At 36.7% G+C, this 18,397-nt stretch overlaps 1 protein-coding gene across 2 annotated transcripts in view; it reads right to left on the reverse strand.

Annotated features, from left to right (window-relative positions):
• Positions 1-18,397, reverse strand: part of LOC138711575 (uncharacterized) — a 119,498-nt gene that overhangs the window by 39,012 nt on the left and 62,089 nt on the right. For both annotated transcript variants that reach the window (XR_011335396.1, XM_069842732.1), the window contains exon 6: positions 6,259-6,577. Coding sequence is in view for 1 of the 2 variants with exons in the window: in XM_069842732.1 (XP_069698833.1) it covers positions 6,259-6,577 (319 nt within the window). In the remaining variant the exon portion in view is untranslated. The remainder of the gene's footprint in view (positions 1-6,258; positions 6,578-18,397) is intronic.

Below are 18,397 nucleotides of genomic sequence, written 5' to 3' on the forward strand. Positions count from 1 at the left end.
ATAAATATTATTACTACTATTATTACCACTGCTACTACTACTACTGCAAATATTATTACTACATTTTACTAGTATTGTTTATTACTACTACTACCAATATTAGCGCTATTTGAAGTCTGATTAGTGTAAAATGTATCTAGTCAGCGATGTATATGCAATGAAGGGAGAAAGGAACACAACTCTACCCCCATTATCTGCTGGCTTAACTCATGAGTGGTACCTTATTGGTGTCACTTTTGAGGTTCAAACCTGTCTTCAGATAGTTGACTAAGCAACAACAATATTACTGCTATTATTGCTGCGACTACTACTAATATTATTACTAGTACTACTATTACTATTTTACTAGTACAGTAGAGTTCTTCTTTGTTCATAAATGGGGTAAAAACTATTAGCCAATCAAAGGTAATTAATAGATTTGTACGTACTGTGTACTACGTTATTGGTCTTATGTGCCCGTTCCCACCTCGGCGATGCAACCACTGCCGAGCAATGAACCAGTGACTCGTATATAGAGGATGGGGAGTACAAAAACTATTTACTGTCTTAATATTACGTATTACTGAGGATGATGTACTAGTCTTTAAGCGTTGGAGGGACGATGCAGCAGATTTCCTGCACGTTTCAACTTAATTTTTTGTCTGAGTAAATGTATTATGATGGAATGGCATCAGTCTAAATGAATTAAAAATAGCTTTCTCGTTAATGTTAAAACAATTATTTTATTTAGAGGAGTCACCACTGTAATTACACTGGTCAAAAAAAGTTAAGCATATTTCCAGTTTACACAATGATACCTGATATTTATGTTTCTTTTGGTTTTATGTGGCACGTGTTATGTTTACCAATTCAAACTCTTTCATTTGTTTTAGTCTGCATCACTAGGTAACGTCCAAATCACGGCTAGTAAAGAAAAGCCTGTAATTCGAGCAAAGTTCAGTCAGTGTCATTTTGCTTCATAGTGTTTCATAGTGCAGTAAACAAAGTCTGTAATTCGAGCAAAGTTCAATCAGTGTCGTTTTGCTTCATAGTGCTTCATAGTGCAGTACAATGGCTCGGAACACCCTTACAATGGCAGACCGCATCAAAATCATCACTTTGATGGAACAAAACATGAGACAAGTTGATGTTGCTAAGATCCTTCATGTGAATCAGAGTATTGTCTCCAGACTGTGGAGAAAGTTCCAGGAAACCCAGTCAATAGCAGATCGACCTCGCGAAGGCCGTCCACGCAAAACAACACCAGGTCAGGACCGGTATGTAAGGTTATCTGCACGTAGGAACCCTATAGCCTTAGCTACAACTCTGCGCCATGACCTGCGCGAAGCCACTTTGTTGTTGTAAGTAGCCAAACTGTGCGCAATAGACTTCATGACATAGGGTTGTATGCTCGAAGACCACTCAAGACTCCAGCACTCCGTCCACATCACAGGGGTGCTCGTGCAAGATGGGCTAGAGCACATGAGAATTGGACACGAGACCAATGGACCAGAACTTTATTCTCAGACGAAGTGAGAATGGGCCTACACCCTGACAACAACTCTATTCCGTATGGAGACGAACAGGGGAACGAAATCATCCCTCAATGACCGTGGAACGTCACCAACAGTTTGGTGGTTCAATCTTGTTTTGGGCAGGTGTCATGTTTGGCCGCCGCACACCACTGGTTTCAATAGAGGGAAACATGACTGCTGCCGTGTATGAGAACAACATCCTCCAACCCATAGTAAGTGGTTTTGCAGAGACTGTAGGAGAAGGGTTCACTCTACAGGACGATAATGCTCGGCCTCATCGTGCTCATAGTGTGCAGCGGTATCTTGTAGAACATGGGATCCGAAGAATGGATTGGTCAGCATGCTCACCGGATATGAACTGCATAGAGCATGCATGGAGCTTTCTCAGGAGAGCCATTTCCAATCGTCCACATCACCCATTAACGATTCAAGAACTCAGGAATGCTGCCTTGGAAGAATGGGACAATTTGCCTCAGGAGAGCTTAGATGCATTGGTACTGAGTATGCCCCGTCGCATACAAGAGTGCCTCAGGGTTCGTGGAGGACCAACACGTTATTAAACAGGGTACTGAAAGCACCATCTCCTTTTCTTTGATGATGTACGAATTTCAACTTCCCTTATCTTTTCCGTTGTTTCCAAACAATGCAACTTTTTCATTTCATATTGAGTCCATTGTTAACAAATAGTGTATTTCTACTTTTAAGTTTATTCTGTGGAACCAAGAAACCCAATTATAATTTATCTATTTTATTTTAATTAATAAAAACAGTTATATGCCTAATTATGCTTAACTTTTTTTGACCAGTGTATTTACTCTTATATTTGTATGTGTTATTTAAAAATCTTCTCCTTACATTTATGTATATATTTAAATGCTAAAATAATTCATATTTAAGTTTGTATCTTCATGTATAAGTGAAAATGAGTTTCTTTCTTCTTCTTTACTGTATATTTTGATGTCAACGTCGAGCATGAGCAAAGCGATCGCCTTATCAGTAACGTATTGAGTGGTGTTCCTGTATGGCAGGAGTCAGCTAGCTTTCCAAATTAAAAGTTTCCATAACAGAAATTTCCAACTGAGGGACTCCACTGTACCGTATTACTACTGTTATTGTAGGTACTATTATTTATACTACTATTGGTATATTAAAATCGCAGTGTAGAGTAAATTAATGCCAAATTTTTATTTATGAGATTTTGCAGGGAATATGTCAATTGGGACGAAACCATGTAAACTTGTTAGAAAAGGTAGATTCAGAATGAGTTCTTGAAAATAAATAAAATCATCAACAATTTCTCTGCTTCTCTTGTGCATATATAAAAATAATCGAGTTTAAGTAATGTTTTATGTGCTTTCTGTTTTACAAACGAAACCTGTAGTTAGTGATGGAAATGGTTCACAGGAATCTAGTCTTAACGAAGAAAATTGATGTAAATAGAAATGGTTCACAGGAATCTAGTCTTAACGAAGAAAACTGATGTAACTAGAAATGGTTCACAGGAATCTAGTCTTAACGAAGAAAACTGATGTAACTAGAAATGGTTCACAGGAATCTAGTCTTAACGAAGAAAACTGATGTAACTTGCATCTGAACAGTTACTTGAGCTAAAAACAGATGAAAGAAAACATAAACAATCCGAAGATAGTGAAGACATTGAGTGCTGAGGTTTTATAACTGAAGATGCAGAATTTATTGATTGACTTTTATAGGTATCTCAGCTTCACTCATATGTGTTCTGTGTAACGATCCAGCAGAAATGAATTAAGACCACTTGAAGACCTGTGAAGCATTAAAATCAGAAGAAACTACAGTTCAAAAGTTTTGGAAAGCACGACAGCTAATGGCTTCATTGCCAAATGCAAGGCACTAGACAACAACAACTTTTATATTTAATAGATTTAATTAATACATCAACAGTTACATTAAAACTATTTGTCATCAGTGATATTGTGTGCATATGTGAGTGTAATGTTGCTACCTATGCAACCTATGCAGAAACACTTGTTTCAGGTGAAGATGTACTTCGGTACATCACAATAACTAGTTTCAGGATTCCATCCCTCTTGAGATATTAATGTTGTTAAAGTTGTGGTCCGGAAGTTAAGCTGCGCTGAAGTCGGAAGTGTCTTGTTTGCGTTCTTATAATGCTCACTAGTCGGTGCCATGTTTTCTTTTATCTGATGCTGCGAGTGCTTATTAGGATTAGTGTTAGTAGTTCGAGAAGAGTTTTTCTAATGATATAATGTCCAGTATTATGGAGGTCTCTGTAAATATCGTTGGTCTTGGCATAACAAATTGATTATCAAATTTAGATCCGGGGAAATATTTTGAAGTAGATCGCTAGTGAATGGTTTTATTAGGCGTTTGTCTACGTATTTTTATGTTTTCGTTTTATTTATTCTGATAGAGTATGATTTTGGATATTCTGTACACCGCAAGTGATTTTGTACAACTAAGAGGTTGAAACGCTTACGTATTGATCTTCCTTTTAGGTTTTCCAGGGACTGAATTCGATTATCTGTTAGGCAAGTGAGTATTTGAAGAATGGAGGGCCGAACAATACATTTGTAAATGATAATGACAGTGGGGGGAGGTTATCTAACCTAAAGGCGGGTTTTCTAGATAAATTGTAGAGAATTTTGATTGGTAATGTTAATTTAGTGTCGATAGAAATGAGGTATCTGAAGAAACTGAGTTTGTTTAAGAATGTTATTACTAAATGTTTAATGAATTTAGTGCAATTTAAATCGGTGTCTAGAAGTCGGATTTTGTAACTGTTTCTCAATCGAATAGAGAGGCATCTGTGCTTTCTTTTTAAAATCATAGTCTGGGATGGATTTCTTGGTGTCTCCATTTGTGTATACATTTTGTTATGAGTTGGACTAGCGTTGATTTGTTGCTGGCTAAGCCTTATTTTCGGTGTGTTGGCATGCAGATTTTGTCATCGGCGAACTATCCGAGGATTACACGTGGTCAGACGGGTTGGGGTACGTGTGCAACATACTATATCACGTTGGCGAAAGTAATGTGCCTTGTGGCATTCCACCACGGTGTGGTAGAGGGTTAGGAAGTTGGTTGAGTATTTTCATCCGTGCCATACGGGACTCGTATGAAGTCAGGAGACCTGTGTTCGTGAGTTTGTATTGACGAGACTTAGATGTTTATACAGAGACATCATTTTATTTTTACTAACATTTATGATATTAACCTGGCTATACCTTTGGATTAACAGTCGAGAACCGGAAACACTGTTTGTTACCTCCTTCCACGACTGGAGTTTGATAACACAAACAAATCACTTTACTAGTTATAGGAAGGCAGAAAAGTAATGCATCCATTTACGTAAACTAGGAACTTTTATGATTTTGAGTTAGTTTATTTTCGTTATGTTTTTATTTAATCAAAATAAGTACAGTATTAACAATAAGTGTTTTTACTAACTGAACTACCTAGGAGGACGTATTCGTTATGCAGTGTGCAGTCTACTGTGTACAGCACATTAGCATATAGTATGGAGAGTACATTTAAATTGAAAAATAACCAAAATATATGGATATTTTAACAAGTTGTTAAAAATGCTGCCCGTTCATTTCGATAAAGGCTTCAGTTCTTTGGTACATATTATCGAAAACGTTTTTAAGCACATCTTCTGAAATGAAGAGTCCACTGCAAGAATGATGGATGTCATTGGGAATACATTTTTCAGGAGAAGCAATTGAAAGTTTGAAATGCTTAGCGCTCAAAGCTTAACTGTGATTTTCCGATCATTACTGGACAATGACTATCAGTGTTAATGCCATATAACTCTCTATGTACATTCTATGTGTCTTAAGCTATGCATTGACAGTCTTGGTTCATTTTCGACAAGGAAGTGACATCCATCATTCTTGCAATGGACTCTTCAAATTGAATGTACTGTTTCTTGGACGTAATTATTAAATTCTGCTATTGTTGTAGGCTGTTTAGCAAAGAACTGTTTCACAAGAACTCCAAAAGAAATTATGTAAACCACTCAAATCAGACGACATGGGGAGCCATAATCCTGCGCCCGCTGAAATAATTCTATGCCTATTCTATAACAGAGTACTACCTTAAGTACTATAAATTCTATCTTCATTCTGCCCGATCTGCACAGATAAATTTACTCAGACATGCTATCTACTGTCCGTCCAAGCGATTATGTCGCAAAGTCATAGAAATTGGAAAATCACGAGACAATTACGTAAGAGACCCTTTTATTTAAATTATTTTAAACAATTGTATAAAATTACATAGACATCCAATTTCTAACAGCCAATGCTTTCAGCAAAGAGCTTAGACAGCCCAGCTACTAGCCTTTACAGCAGAAACGGGTGAGAGAAATTGGAATGCGACGTAATTAAACGTACACACAGGTACCTGTGTGTGCGAAAATATGGTTCAATAATGAATGCTCTTTCTTCACTTCCATATTTCTGGAACGTACTGTACTATACTCACTCACTCAGTACTGTTTACTATGATCGTAAGTCAACTTGACTGTATATGCGGCCTTTGTTCTGGTTGGAGGAGGGTGAGGTTTGTAGTAGAAGGGGTGGGAGTGAAGTACATTCAGGAATTCAGGTACAATAAAAATTGAAGTAAAAATAAAATGATGTCCCTGTATAAGGTTTTATGTGAAGTATATTTGCATTACATACACAAGTATACATTTCTACTACAGCTCACTCACTCGAGTGTAAGAGTAAAATGCTTGTCTGACCTTTTGCTCGGGCTTGGCATCCTGCTTTAGACAAGCAGCGAGCTCCTGCTGATGTTGCTGCAGCAGCGTTTCTTCGAGGTCTCCCGCCTGTTGCGTCTTTATTCGCTGCTTCACAGTGGCCGGCATCCGCGGGCGCAGGAGATGAGGAGACAACGTATGCGGTACCGAATTTGGCTTTATCTTGGGCAGAGACTTGGGTACGTCGGTGCTTGTTGTCCGTGACTGCAACCGAGATGAATCGCACATTTGCTGGTAGCGCGCCAAAAGTGCGTCCAGGTCGCTACTAACTGCCTTGATCTCGGCCGCCACATCTTCCGTCCTGAATTAAACAAAATATATCATTGATAGAGCACAAGTTAGAGAGAAGGCCTGTTTCGGTCACAACTTGTGAGGATATAGTTTGAAGGATTCAGAGCCATAATGGGCCAAGCGCCATTTATTAAAAATGGAGAAAGCAAGGGTTAAAGTTAAGTGAATGCCATAGTTTAATGAAGATTGACATATCCTTTAGTTTTAATGTGTATACTTTATATTACTTGCTATAAATGTTCCTATTGAATTATGGTAATAACTTCATTTTAACCATTGTTTTCTACGGTTTTAGTAAATGGCGCTTGGCCCACTATGGTTCTGAACCCCTCATTTCATGGTTTCCTTGGTCGTGTTATTTTCTTACGTACATGCATAAAGGCCTTACTTACAAATGGCTTTTAGAGAACCCGGAGGTTCATTGCCGCCCTTACATAAGCCCGCTATCGATCCATATCCTGAGCAAGATTTATCCAGTCTCTGGCATCATATCCCATCTCCTTCAAATCCATTTTAATATTATCCTCCTATCTGCGTCTCGGCCTCCCGAAAGGTCTTTTCCCTCAGGTTTCCCAACTAACACTATATACGCATTTCTGGATTCATCCCAGAGTAATGCGCGGTAGCTCACACCTCAGCACTGCCAGTCCGCACGCGTCAGCAGCCGAACTCAGCCCAGACCAATAGGCCTATTGTCTGATGCGGCCGCTTCCTAGCCCATTGCACTGGATTTGGAAGCCCAACGTAGCCCACCGTACTGCTCAGCATTGCACTGACATCAACTCACCAGTTGGTTGCATTCTGTTGCTTTTCTGTTTGTGCGCATTGGTTGTGCTTTCGCTTGGCGTATGGCATGAGCATACAGTTACTCACATACCGTAAAACTACGCAACTATGGTCCTAGAGCGCAACTATGGTCGAAATGCACCTTCAAACCAAAATACATCTAACGCAGCCGCTGAAGATATCTAGTGGTTGTCACTTGCATTTTAATCAGTTATTATACGATTCTGTTTGTTCTAATAGTTTGCCAAAAGATTGCTACCCTTGTTGCGGCTGTGTATCTGCTGATTTTACACTAACAATATTGTATCTGTTGCATCGTCTGATAACTTTTATTCAGATATATTATTTCAAGGTAAGCTTTAGTTTGGATGCAGTCATATTTCAAAACGTAATGTTACTTTTACATGTTTTAGATATAGTTAAGTTTACATTTATGTAAATTTTGAGATTAATGGCAAAAAATTTAAAATTTCGTACTTTGATTTCAACTATAGTCCAAACAATTTCTTGGACCATTTTTGAAAACCGTGTTATTTTGTTCCAGGAATTTATCATTGTCGCGTGATAAAGTGTCTAGAAGGAAGGTGGGTGGGCGTGCTTACAAGATGTATAGTGATCATCAAATGGAGCTATTTCTAGCTGATATAAAAAAATGTGATTACACATCATGAAGCTTCTAAAAAGTATAAAATATCACGAAGTTCAATTATTTTGAGATTGAAGGCGATCTGACAAGACAACGTTAGATCACCTGGTCGTCATTGTATTTTTTCCGAAACAGATTTATCCACCATGCTGAAGAAATGTGCAACTTCGGATTTCCAATAACAATTTTTAATTTAAGGTGCATCGTGAAAATGTATTTAGACAAAAAAGGTGTGATTGTGAATCAATTTCAGAATAATATCCCTGGAAAAACATGGGCAGACATGTTTCTGAAACGCCACAAGCAAGAACTTTCTCAGAGATTCTGCAGCAACATCACGCGTGTAAGGGCTGCTGTAGATGAAGAAACGATCCAGTCATTTTTCACTCACTTTAAAAAAGAAATAGAGGGTGTTCCAGCTCATCTGACCTACAAATACGATGAAGCAAACCTGGTGGATGACCCAGGCAAAAAGAAAGTGTTAATGAAACGTGGTTGTAAGTACCCAGAAGCGATTAAGAATTCAACAAAGGCAGCTGTTAGTATAATGATATGTGGAAATGCTGCTGGAGATGTTTTGCCTCCATAAGTCAACTACAAGTCCGAACATTTGTGGAAAACATGGACCGAGGGTGGGCCAGCGCACACTCGCTACAACAGACCACACTCAGGTTGGTTCGACACAAACAGCTTTGAAGACTGGTTTTTTAATTGCGTTTTACCAGTTCTACGCAGAGAAGAAGGGACAATTTGAGCTGACACATATTTTAGGCCACTAAAATTTCAATGGCGTCAAATTCTAGATTAGTGGAAAACATCTCCTGAAGGGCAGAGATTACCCACTATCCCTAAAAATGTGTTCCTTTCTTCACCAAACAAATTGTGGCAAACAATTCGGATAAACTCTGCAGCAAACCTGAAAGCTGGTTTTAAGAAAACAGGCATTTTCCCACTAATGCTACTCCAGTTATGCAACGATTGCCTTCTATCAAGAACTCAGAAAATCCAGACCTTCTTGCACAATCATTTGTGCAATACCTGGAAGAAAAACGGAAGGAAGTTTTTGATCAGAATAAGAGCAAAGGAGAATGAAGAGGCTCCACATTGTGGCAGGAAAGAGCATTTCTGAAGAGGAATTACAGAAAATGTCTTCACTTTCCACTTAAAAGGATAAAAATGTTCCTTCAACTTCAAAGGGCAGAAAGAACAAACCAAGAAAAAAAGAAGCTGGAATCTGACAGTGAAAGTGAAGCTGGTGAGTCTGAAATTTCTTATGTCTCTGAGTCCTCTCTGAATCTTTCTGAGGACCTAATTGAAGATGTTCCAATGGAAGACGTTCCATTGAATGGCCATGACTACATCCCAAAGCTAGGTGACTTCGTACCAGTTGAATATGAAGGCGAATCTTGGCCGGGAAGAGTCAAGTCCACCAAGAACAATGGAGCATATGTCAATTGTATGGCACGCTGTGGACTGTCTTGAAAGTGGCCAAAGAAAGAAGACTGTATCTTCTACCCAAACAAGGACATTAAATTCCCAATAAGTCCTCCATCAAAAATGAGTACAAAGAGGGCTTTATATCGTGTGCCACAACTAGAAGATAGATGGGGAAAACCATTGAAGTAAAAATGTCAGTACAAACTTTTATTTAATTGTTTCACAATATTTATGATTTATTATCTATGGTTTTTTTAATCTTTACCAATGTATTTTCTTTTAATGTTTGACTGTGTTTGATAAGTTTCTAAATTGCATTATTTTTCAAGAAAATTTACAATTTGTTTGCATTAAATTGTGTCTTTTTTACTAAGACATACGAGGATGTCATGTACTTCCAATACAGTCTCTCAACTGCAGTCCAGTATTGATTTAGTATGGAATTTTTCACATGGACCAAAGTTGTCAACATCATATACAACAATGGTCCAATGTTTAATAAAGAATATATTAACAAATACTTACCTTACACTTTTCATGACTAATAGGCTTAAAAAAAACAACCTGCACTACCTAGACACACAAACAAAAGGCTGTTGAAAAATATCCTACTTCAATTAGATAAGCTGTAAGTTAAAATGTCATAAATGTGGACCATAGTTCCGTAGTTTTACGGTACCGGATAACATACAAAATTATTTTTTTTCCCACTGCTTTCGAACACAGATTTAAAAACTGTCCCAGTGATACTTTTTAAAATTCTATCCGACTCTGTTGTTTTAAGCTCTCTAGTAGCGATTTTCTCCTTCACTACTTTTTCTCTAGAGATAGATTGTATTTCAGCATGTAGGCTTCCACGGACTGTGTCTGTGATGAAGCTTTTCCGGCCTGAGATGCCTGAGTAGACTGGTAGACCACGGCATCTTAGCCCGGGAAACCTTCTTCGCAGAGACTGTATTTTCTTTACGATGCACCATTATTTGGACTCATCTTGAAAAACAGAAATCAAAAACTGAAAGAAAAACGTTTGAAACAATAGCTGATCGTTGATCGAACTGCACACGTAAGCACAAGCCCGCGCAAACTCAATAAGTAACTGATAGAAGAAGAGACTGGGGTCGATGCCTTAATACGAGCGCACCGCACAAAACCTCTCCGCAAGCAGCCCGGCTCAACTCGTGCGTTGACGTCACGGGCTAGTTCCGTGCGACACTGTGAAGTCCAGTGCTGCGGAATGCGGAAGCAGCCCGTGGGCTGGGCCGTTGTGCAGGTCTCTGATTCATCCGTATCTGCTACATGCCCTGCCAATCTCAAACGTCTAGATTTAATATTTCCAATTATGTTAGGTGAAGAATACAATGTATGCAATTCTGCATTGTGTAACTTTCTCCATTCTCCGGTAACTTCATCTCTCTTAGCCCAAATATTTTCCTAGGCACCTTATTGTCGAACACTCTTAACCTCTGTTCCTTTCTCGAAGTGAGAATCCAAAATTGACAACAATAAGAAGAACAGGTAATATAACTGTTTTATAAATTCTCACTTCCGGTTTTTTTGAAAGCAGACTGGATGACAAAAGCTTCCCAGCGACTAATAACAAGCATTTTCCATATTTATTCTGCGTTTAATTTCCTCCCAAGTGTAATTTATATTTGAATTTCTCCACCTCTTCAAAAGATAAATTTCCGTTTCGTACTATGTTCTGGTCACGAGACATAATCATATACTTTGTCTTTTCGGTATTTACTTCCAAATCTATCTAATTCATTACTTACTTCAAGTAAAATTCCCGTGTTTTCCCTAATAGTTTGTGGATTTTCTCCTAACATATTCACGTCATCCGCATAAACAAGCAGCTGATATAACCGGTTCAAATCCAAACTCTTTATGTTTCCCTGAACTTTCCTAATGGTATATTCTATAAATCTACAGCAAAGTTAAAAAGTAGAAGTGATAGTGCTTGGTTTAGCCCGCAGTGACTTGGAAAAGCGTCAGGCAGAAACTGGCCTATTCGGACTCTGTTGTTTCACTGAGACACATTTTAATTAAATGAACTAGTTTCTTGAGAAGACCAAATTCAATATGAATATTATATAAAACTCCTCTCTTAACCGAGTCATATGCCTTTCTGAAATCTATGAATAAAACTGATGTGGCCTATTGTGCTCTTATAGATACACATTTTTCTACTTGGTTATTTAGCGAATTGAAATGTGTCAGTATTTTCTGTCGCACCCTGAAGGCATACATATAAACATATATACATAGGCCTACATACATACATACATACATACATACGAGTATTGGTGAAATGATAGAGGGAAACGGGAGTACCCTGAGAAAACCCTCTGTAACGTCTGATTTGTCCACCACAAATTCCATCACTTCCTGGCCGGAGATCGAACCTGGGGCGCCTGGATGGAAGACCAGCGCACTAGCACGTCAGCGATGGAACCTGTACGTATTTCCGAAATGTTGAAAATATTTATTAAGCTCCTGGACAGTGTGAAGTACCCTAAGATTTTCTTCTGAAAGGGAACAGTAGGTGTGACTGTTTGCAAATATCTGTGCTTCCGTCAAGCTGTAATTAAAATACTTAATTTGTTTCACTCTTGTTATTAGCTATTGCTCAAGATTGCAAGACTCATCCTTATTCTTTAACAAAGATTTGAATTGAAATTGTGTTATTTATTTTAGTGGCTAATTCGCTCAACATTATAATATTACAGTCTTTTAGCAGCTGGCAGTAATTGTAGGAGTATGATTTTATTCGTTTCTTCGCCGACTAAACTTCGAAAATCAGTGAATTACTTGGAACTAATTTCAAATACATTATTTTTATGATATTTTAATGAATAATTTATCTTAAGATCTTATATCAGGTGTTCCAAATGTTATTTGTCAATAGGGAATAGTCATTACGCTAAATAGCTTTTTGGTGTGTATCGTAATCTAGCTTTTCTATAACTCATATTCATTGCAATATCAGAAGTTTATGTTCATTATCTGTAGATCGTAAACATAAAAGTAGTGGTAGGTTAGTAAATTATTCTCGCGCTTTAATGTTGAATTTTTAACTATTTTGGCTTTCAGTAGCCCTTCATCATTAAAACTTAGTTTTCTTTGTGTAATAATTACGTTTTTCTTAATTTTCTTATAGACTGATTTTTATTGATTAATGATCTCTCTAGAGGTACAGCTATTACGCGCATCTCTCATTAGTAGTGATTCTAAGTCTATACTTAATTTTCGTTTCTACTCTAATACAATGTTGTGAAAATTAAAATTCTAATGTATGTTAGTATCTTTTAGACAATTATATTTTTGTCCCCTTTGCTGTGGAGACCTTCGATCCTTGGAGTCATGACGCTAAAGTTTTGGTATCTCAAATCGGCCAAATTTTGATCTCCATTACTGGTAATCGTCGTTACACTACTTATTTGCGTCAACGTTTAAGTATTGCAATTCAACGCGGAAATGCAATGAGCGTTTTGGGTACTCTTCCCGAGTCCCGCTCTTTGGATGAACTTTTTCTCTTGTAAAATTTATTTAGTATTCCGTATGTAAATATTTGTATTTAGTTTTATACACTGTAGTGTTCAAATTGTTTCAAATTTTGAGGAAATCTGTAGCCGTTGTAACTGTAGAGAATGACCTACTTTAATGGAGATATAAGCATAATTTCATAAATTTTTACTTTCAAGGCATCTTCAAATTAAGCTTCAAATTGTTATTATTATGTTAACACTTGAATTGGCAAAACTTCATTTCTCACACTAAGGTCCCTGAGCCAAATAACGCCATGTATACCTTTAACGCCACCCTATTAATTTTTGTTAACGACACAAGTTTTCGGTAGTGCATTACTGTAGCCTGCATTCGCTTGCAATCTAGTGATGAAATGAGTTACTAGCTGTCCGCTGACATTTACGAATGATATGATATTCCATCATTTTCCTGTTGTGTGTTGATAGTGAATGGCTGTTCTTATATCAAGGTAAGAGGCAATATTTTATTTTGTGTGTTGAGCAAATAATAACTATATTAAACTATATATTTTCGTGATCCTTAAACATTCTTCTATGTATAGAAAATATTTGCAGTCTACCTGGTTGGCAAGTTGGTATAGCGCTGGCCTTCTATGCCCAAGGTCGCGGGTTCGATCCCGGGCCAGGTCGATGGCATTTAAGTGTGCTTAAATGCGACAGGCTCATGTCAGTAGATTTACTGGCATGTAAAAGAACTCCTGCGGGACAAAATTCCGGCACATCCGGCGACGCTGATATAACCTCTGCAGTTGCGAGTGTCGTTAAATAAAACATAACATTTAACATTAAAAAATTTTTGCTATCTATAAAATTTGAAAATGTTGGAGAAACAGGCATGTCATGTTATCAAGTACTCAGTAGCGCTTTAACGACATGTGGCATTAAAGGTCTACAGACAAAATTTTAGGTTATGTTAGTACTAAAGCTGACAGTACAGCATCAGCAGACTGTTCTGGCTAGGAGAGGTGCAAGAAAGAGCATCTGGTTGCATCTGAGCACGCAGAAAATATCACAATAAATTTGTTACATACGCTAATGCTCTTTGTACAAATATGGTTATCTTCAAAAGCCAGCGTTTGTAGCCGGAGTGGGAGACAGATATGCCTCTTGGAACAGAGACTGTCATGAGTGCCAAGGGCTCTATGACAACTGCTGTAATCGTCCATTGGCTTGATCAATTCGCGCTATATAAGGTGGCAGGAGAGGTGGTGTTGATATTTGATGGAGCATCATCTCATCTGGACGCAAACATTACAAGTGCCACTGATAATTACGGAATCACACTATATTACCTTTCCAGTAATACAACACATGAGCTGCAACCCATGGATAAAGTGCAAGCACTAGTTGGATGTGTTTTATATGTGAAGAAGATCGCGTTGAGAACATGTCATTATGTTCATATTGTGCGAGGTATTTACATGATAAGTGTGAAAACATCAGGAAAATCACTAAGCTTCCAACTTACAAATGTTCAGAATGTGTAGTTGTGATATTGGTTCAATTGCTTATCGAACTCTTAATTTTTTTTTATTTTACATAACTTAATTTTTTTGTTTTACTTATTGGAAAACATTCATATTAAACTAAGGTAAATGCTTTTGTGTTTAATAACTTTCTATTGTGTCACATTGTCTTTTTTTTTAAGTAAGGAGTCACTGGAAAACATATTTTCCTAATCCATCTGGTGTTTCAGTTTCAGATCAAGAATATTTCATTAGTATTGAGTGATTTTGTATCTTTTATTACCAGAAACTCATATTTAGTTGCTTAGTTCAATCTGTGTTGCTTAGAAAAAATAATTCATTAATATAAGCGTAAAGGTTACTAGAAAATAGGTGGCATTAATTGGACAACCTGTTTCTAATAAAGCCAGTTTACAAAGTTTTCCTATTTGAGTTCTAATTCTTGTTCGGTATATAATATATCCATTTTCAGTGTGCTATTTTGTAAAGATAAGATTACTGTTTCTATTTCATAATTTTCGTGTTTGTACATAACTTATTTCCAGAGCAAAAGTGACTGAAGTGTTAAAGTGGCGTTATTTTGTACGTGTACCTTAGTTTATTAAACCGTGTCGCACTGTAAAGAAAACAACTATCGCAATGTTCATATTTTATATATGTTGGAACCACCAGGTATTAGTCGCGCGGATGGTAAACGACCTGATGGTCTCATCTTAATTCCACGATCTAGAGGAAAATCTTTAATTTGGGACTCCACTTGCGTTGACACACTAGCTCCATCTCATTTGCCGAATACCTCCAGACGCGCAGCATCTGCTGCTGAATTAGCCTTGAAGAATGAAGTCAATAAATATGCTCATCTATTAAACAATTATATATTTGTCCCCTTTGCTGTGGAGACCTTCGGTTCTCCATTACTGGTGATCGTCGTTGCACTACTTATTTGCGTCAACGTTTAAGTATTGCAATTCAACGCGGAAATGCAATGAGCGTTTTGGGTGCTCTTTCCGATTCCAGCCCTTTGGATGAACTCTTTCTCTTGTAAAATTTATTTAGTATTCCGTATGTAAATATTTGTATTTGTATTTAGTTTTATATACGAGTATGTGCAATATTAAATTTAAATTTAAATTGTTAACTGCGTCCTATTGGAGGTAGCCCAGAAAGGCTCAGTATACTCTCCTACATGAATTTCACAATATTAAATGTTTACATAAATTTTGTTGACAGAAAATTAAAATAAACATATGAATTATAAGTGAAGGAAAAAAAATTAAACAGAGTGAACATGATGACTCAAAATTTGGCAAGAGCGTTTCAAAACTGAAGTTATGATGTCAGTAGTAAGTGTCTTTGGTAGTTCACAAGTTTTCCTGAAGTTTTCAAAGAACTTGGCAATCACACCACGAGCTCCAATAAGAAGACCAGTTACTTCAATGTTTTCAAGCTGGTATTTTACTTTGAAGTAATCAACTGTTGGCAGGTAAATGTTGATCTTTTCTTGATTGACATCCTCCGGCTGGCTACTCCCCGTTTCAATCCTTATGGTAGGATCAATTATATAACTTTTCTTGGTAGTCTGGGAGTACGCTATGATGTCAATACGTCTAGAAGAGCCATTAGTAGCAAGGCAAAAAACTTCCTCTTCTACTATCCAAGACTTTTTTTTTCAAAGCAGTTGCAATTAAGGAACGAACATGAAATTTTAATTTTCATAACATTTTTTTTCTGATGTTCTATTAAAATTATAGCATATAGCTTATTAACCTGTTGTATCCTATAGGATATATTGCCAATTTAAGGGTTAAGGTGACATAACATATATAATTAAAAAAAATACACGAGCTTTTTGCTTTCTTTTAACAAAGCGACTCTGAGACTGTATCTGGATATTTAAAATTTCCCTGTCTTCATTATTCGAATGTTATTTTGTTGTTGCCATATTGTCTCACGATTCTGAAAATCCCTCGTTGATTTAATAATGATAAATTACAATTTTATTGTTTCCTTATGTTTTGAGCAAGGTTTTTTTTTTATCCTCTGGAAATATTTATTGAATAATGGCGGAATCGAAATTAAATCTGGAGAGAGTTGTACGCTACTTTCATGGGACTTCAGTTTTAAAGTTTAGTTGTGAGCAAAAGGTTTTCTTGTATCAATCTTAAATAATGAAGAAAACATGTGTACTTAGTTTTCTTTGTATATCCTTGCAGCCTATAATAGTTGCCATTCACATAAAGACATATTTTCCTGCCTTTCTTGTCCAATATCGATCTCCTTTCTACATGTTATGCTAATCGGAGTTGTTCTTCTGAACTGCAGTTTTGAAAATGAGTGATATTAATAACATTTTCGACTTTCCAAGATTTAATATTTTTGTTTGTTAAAATGTATAAATATTGTATTAAATTGCACATGCGCATGGGTGTTGAGTTTGTATTAGATTAAGAAACAGGAAACAGAAAAAAGAAAAATTGTAAAACAAAAAGCCGATGGATTATTAAGAAAAAAGATGACTCGCCCGATATTCAGCGACTTTGCTGAAAGGCAAGATAAATGAGATATCATGTTCCATAGGTATCATCTGTATTGAATTGTGTATTCAGCTAACTTACTATACTGAATGAAGATTTTTATTCCATTTTTTCTCTTTAAGAACAACTCGAGATATCTCGTACCTCCTGACAAAAGACTTTAGCCATGTTGGACTGATGTTAAAAATGTTATAGATGAGCCTCTGATTTCAGTGACCAGAATTAAAGTATTTCTTTGTTGATTCTCGGACGATTATATACAGAACTCTTTCACATTTCTAAACATTTTCCTAATCAACTCTATGTAATTTATGTAATAGGAAGACTTCTGGTATATTTGTCTTTCACAGATTTACTGTGACCTACTATAAAAATTCTACACATATACAGGGTAGAAGAGGACCGATGCACCAAAATTTGATAGGTGATTCTACGTGATAAATGTAATAAAACTTTTATTAACTTTTCCTTCGATGAAGCACCATTAAGTAGGATAAAAGTAGTCTTTGTTCAGTGTTTGCAGCGCTATATTGCGGTAATGGCCCGAGAGAAATGGTTGATTGTTATACAAGCAGGTAGGTAAAAATAATTTGAACAGTGTCTTGAATCTTTTTTTGCATATAAAACCGTTTAGACATGAATTTAAATTGAATAATTGCGAAAATCGTTAAAATACATCTTGCAACGTAGCGCACTGTTGCGCGTCATCGACTGAGTACAGCAGAGGGAGAGGAAAAGGTAAGGAATGGAAGCTTCGCTTGGTAGAGTTATTGCAGTAGCCGTGATGTTGCCAAATGCTTCATAGAAGCATAACGATTTCCTCTAATACGATGAATGTTAGAGAAAAAACTTATTTAGAGTTTTAAAGTCTCTCCTCATGATCTATTATGAGTTTCATTTTGATGCAGAGGTTACCATCCACCCTGTATACTGTAGAAGAGTACAACAAAATGCGAATACTCTTTATTTTTCTCTGTGAATACATATAACTTTCTATTCCACTTGACTCACCTTTATTTCGTTATGAATATGATTGATTTATTCTGAAGTTACAATGGAACAGATTAGGATTTTGTTTTGATCACTGAGGTAAGCTGTTGTCAAATTCAGTGAGATGGTTCATTAACAGGTTACACTTAATACTAATTTATTCGAATTTTCGTATAATTTAATGATTTACGAGAGAGTATCCTGAGCACTGTAGCTCTTGTATGAAACACAAGAGCTACAGTGCTCAGGACACTCTTGTACAGAAAGTTAAATAGTAGTGAAAGAGAGTTTGTAGATTGACATATTTTCCCTTATACTCTTACAATTCTTTCTGGATATCGTTCGTCTTAGAACTGTCTTGATCAAAATACAACGCAGTAGAGAGGCCATAAAATTTATGTATATCCGCTTGCTACAAGAATA

Source organism: Periplaneta americana, chromosome 13 (genome assembly GCF_040183065.1).
Source record: "Periplaneta americana isolate PAMFEO1 chromosome 13, P.americana_PAMFEO1_priV1, whole genome shotgun sequence".
NCBI lineage: Eukaryota > Metazoa > Arthropoda > Insecta > Blattodea > Blattidae > Periplaneta > Periplaneta americana.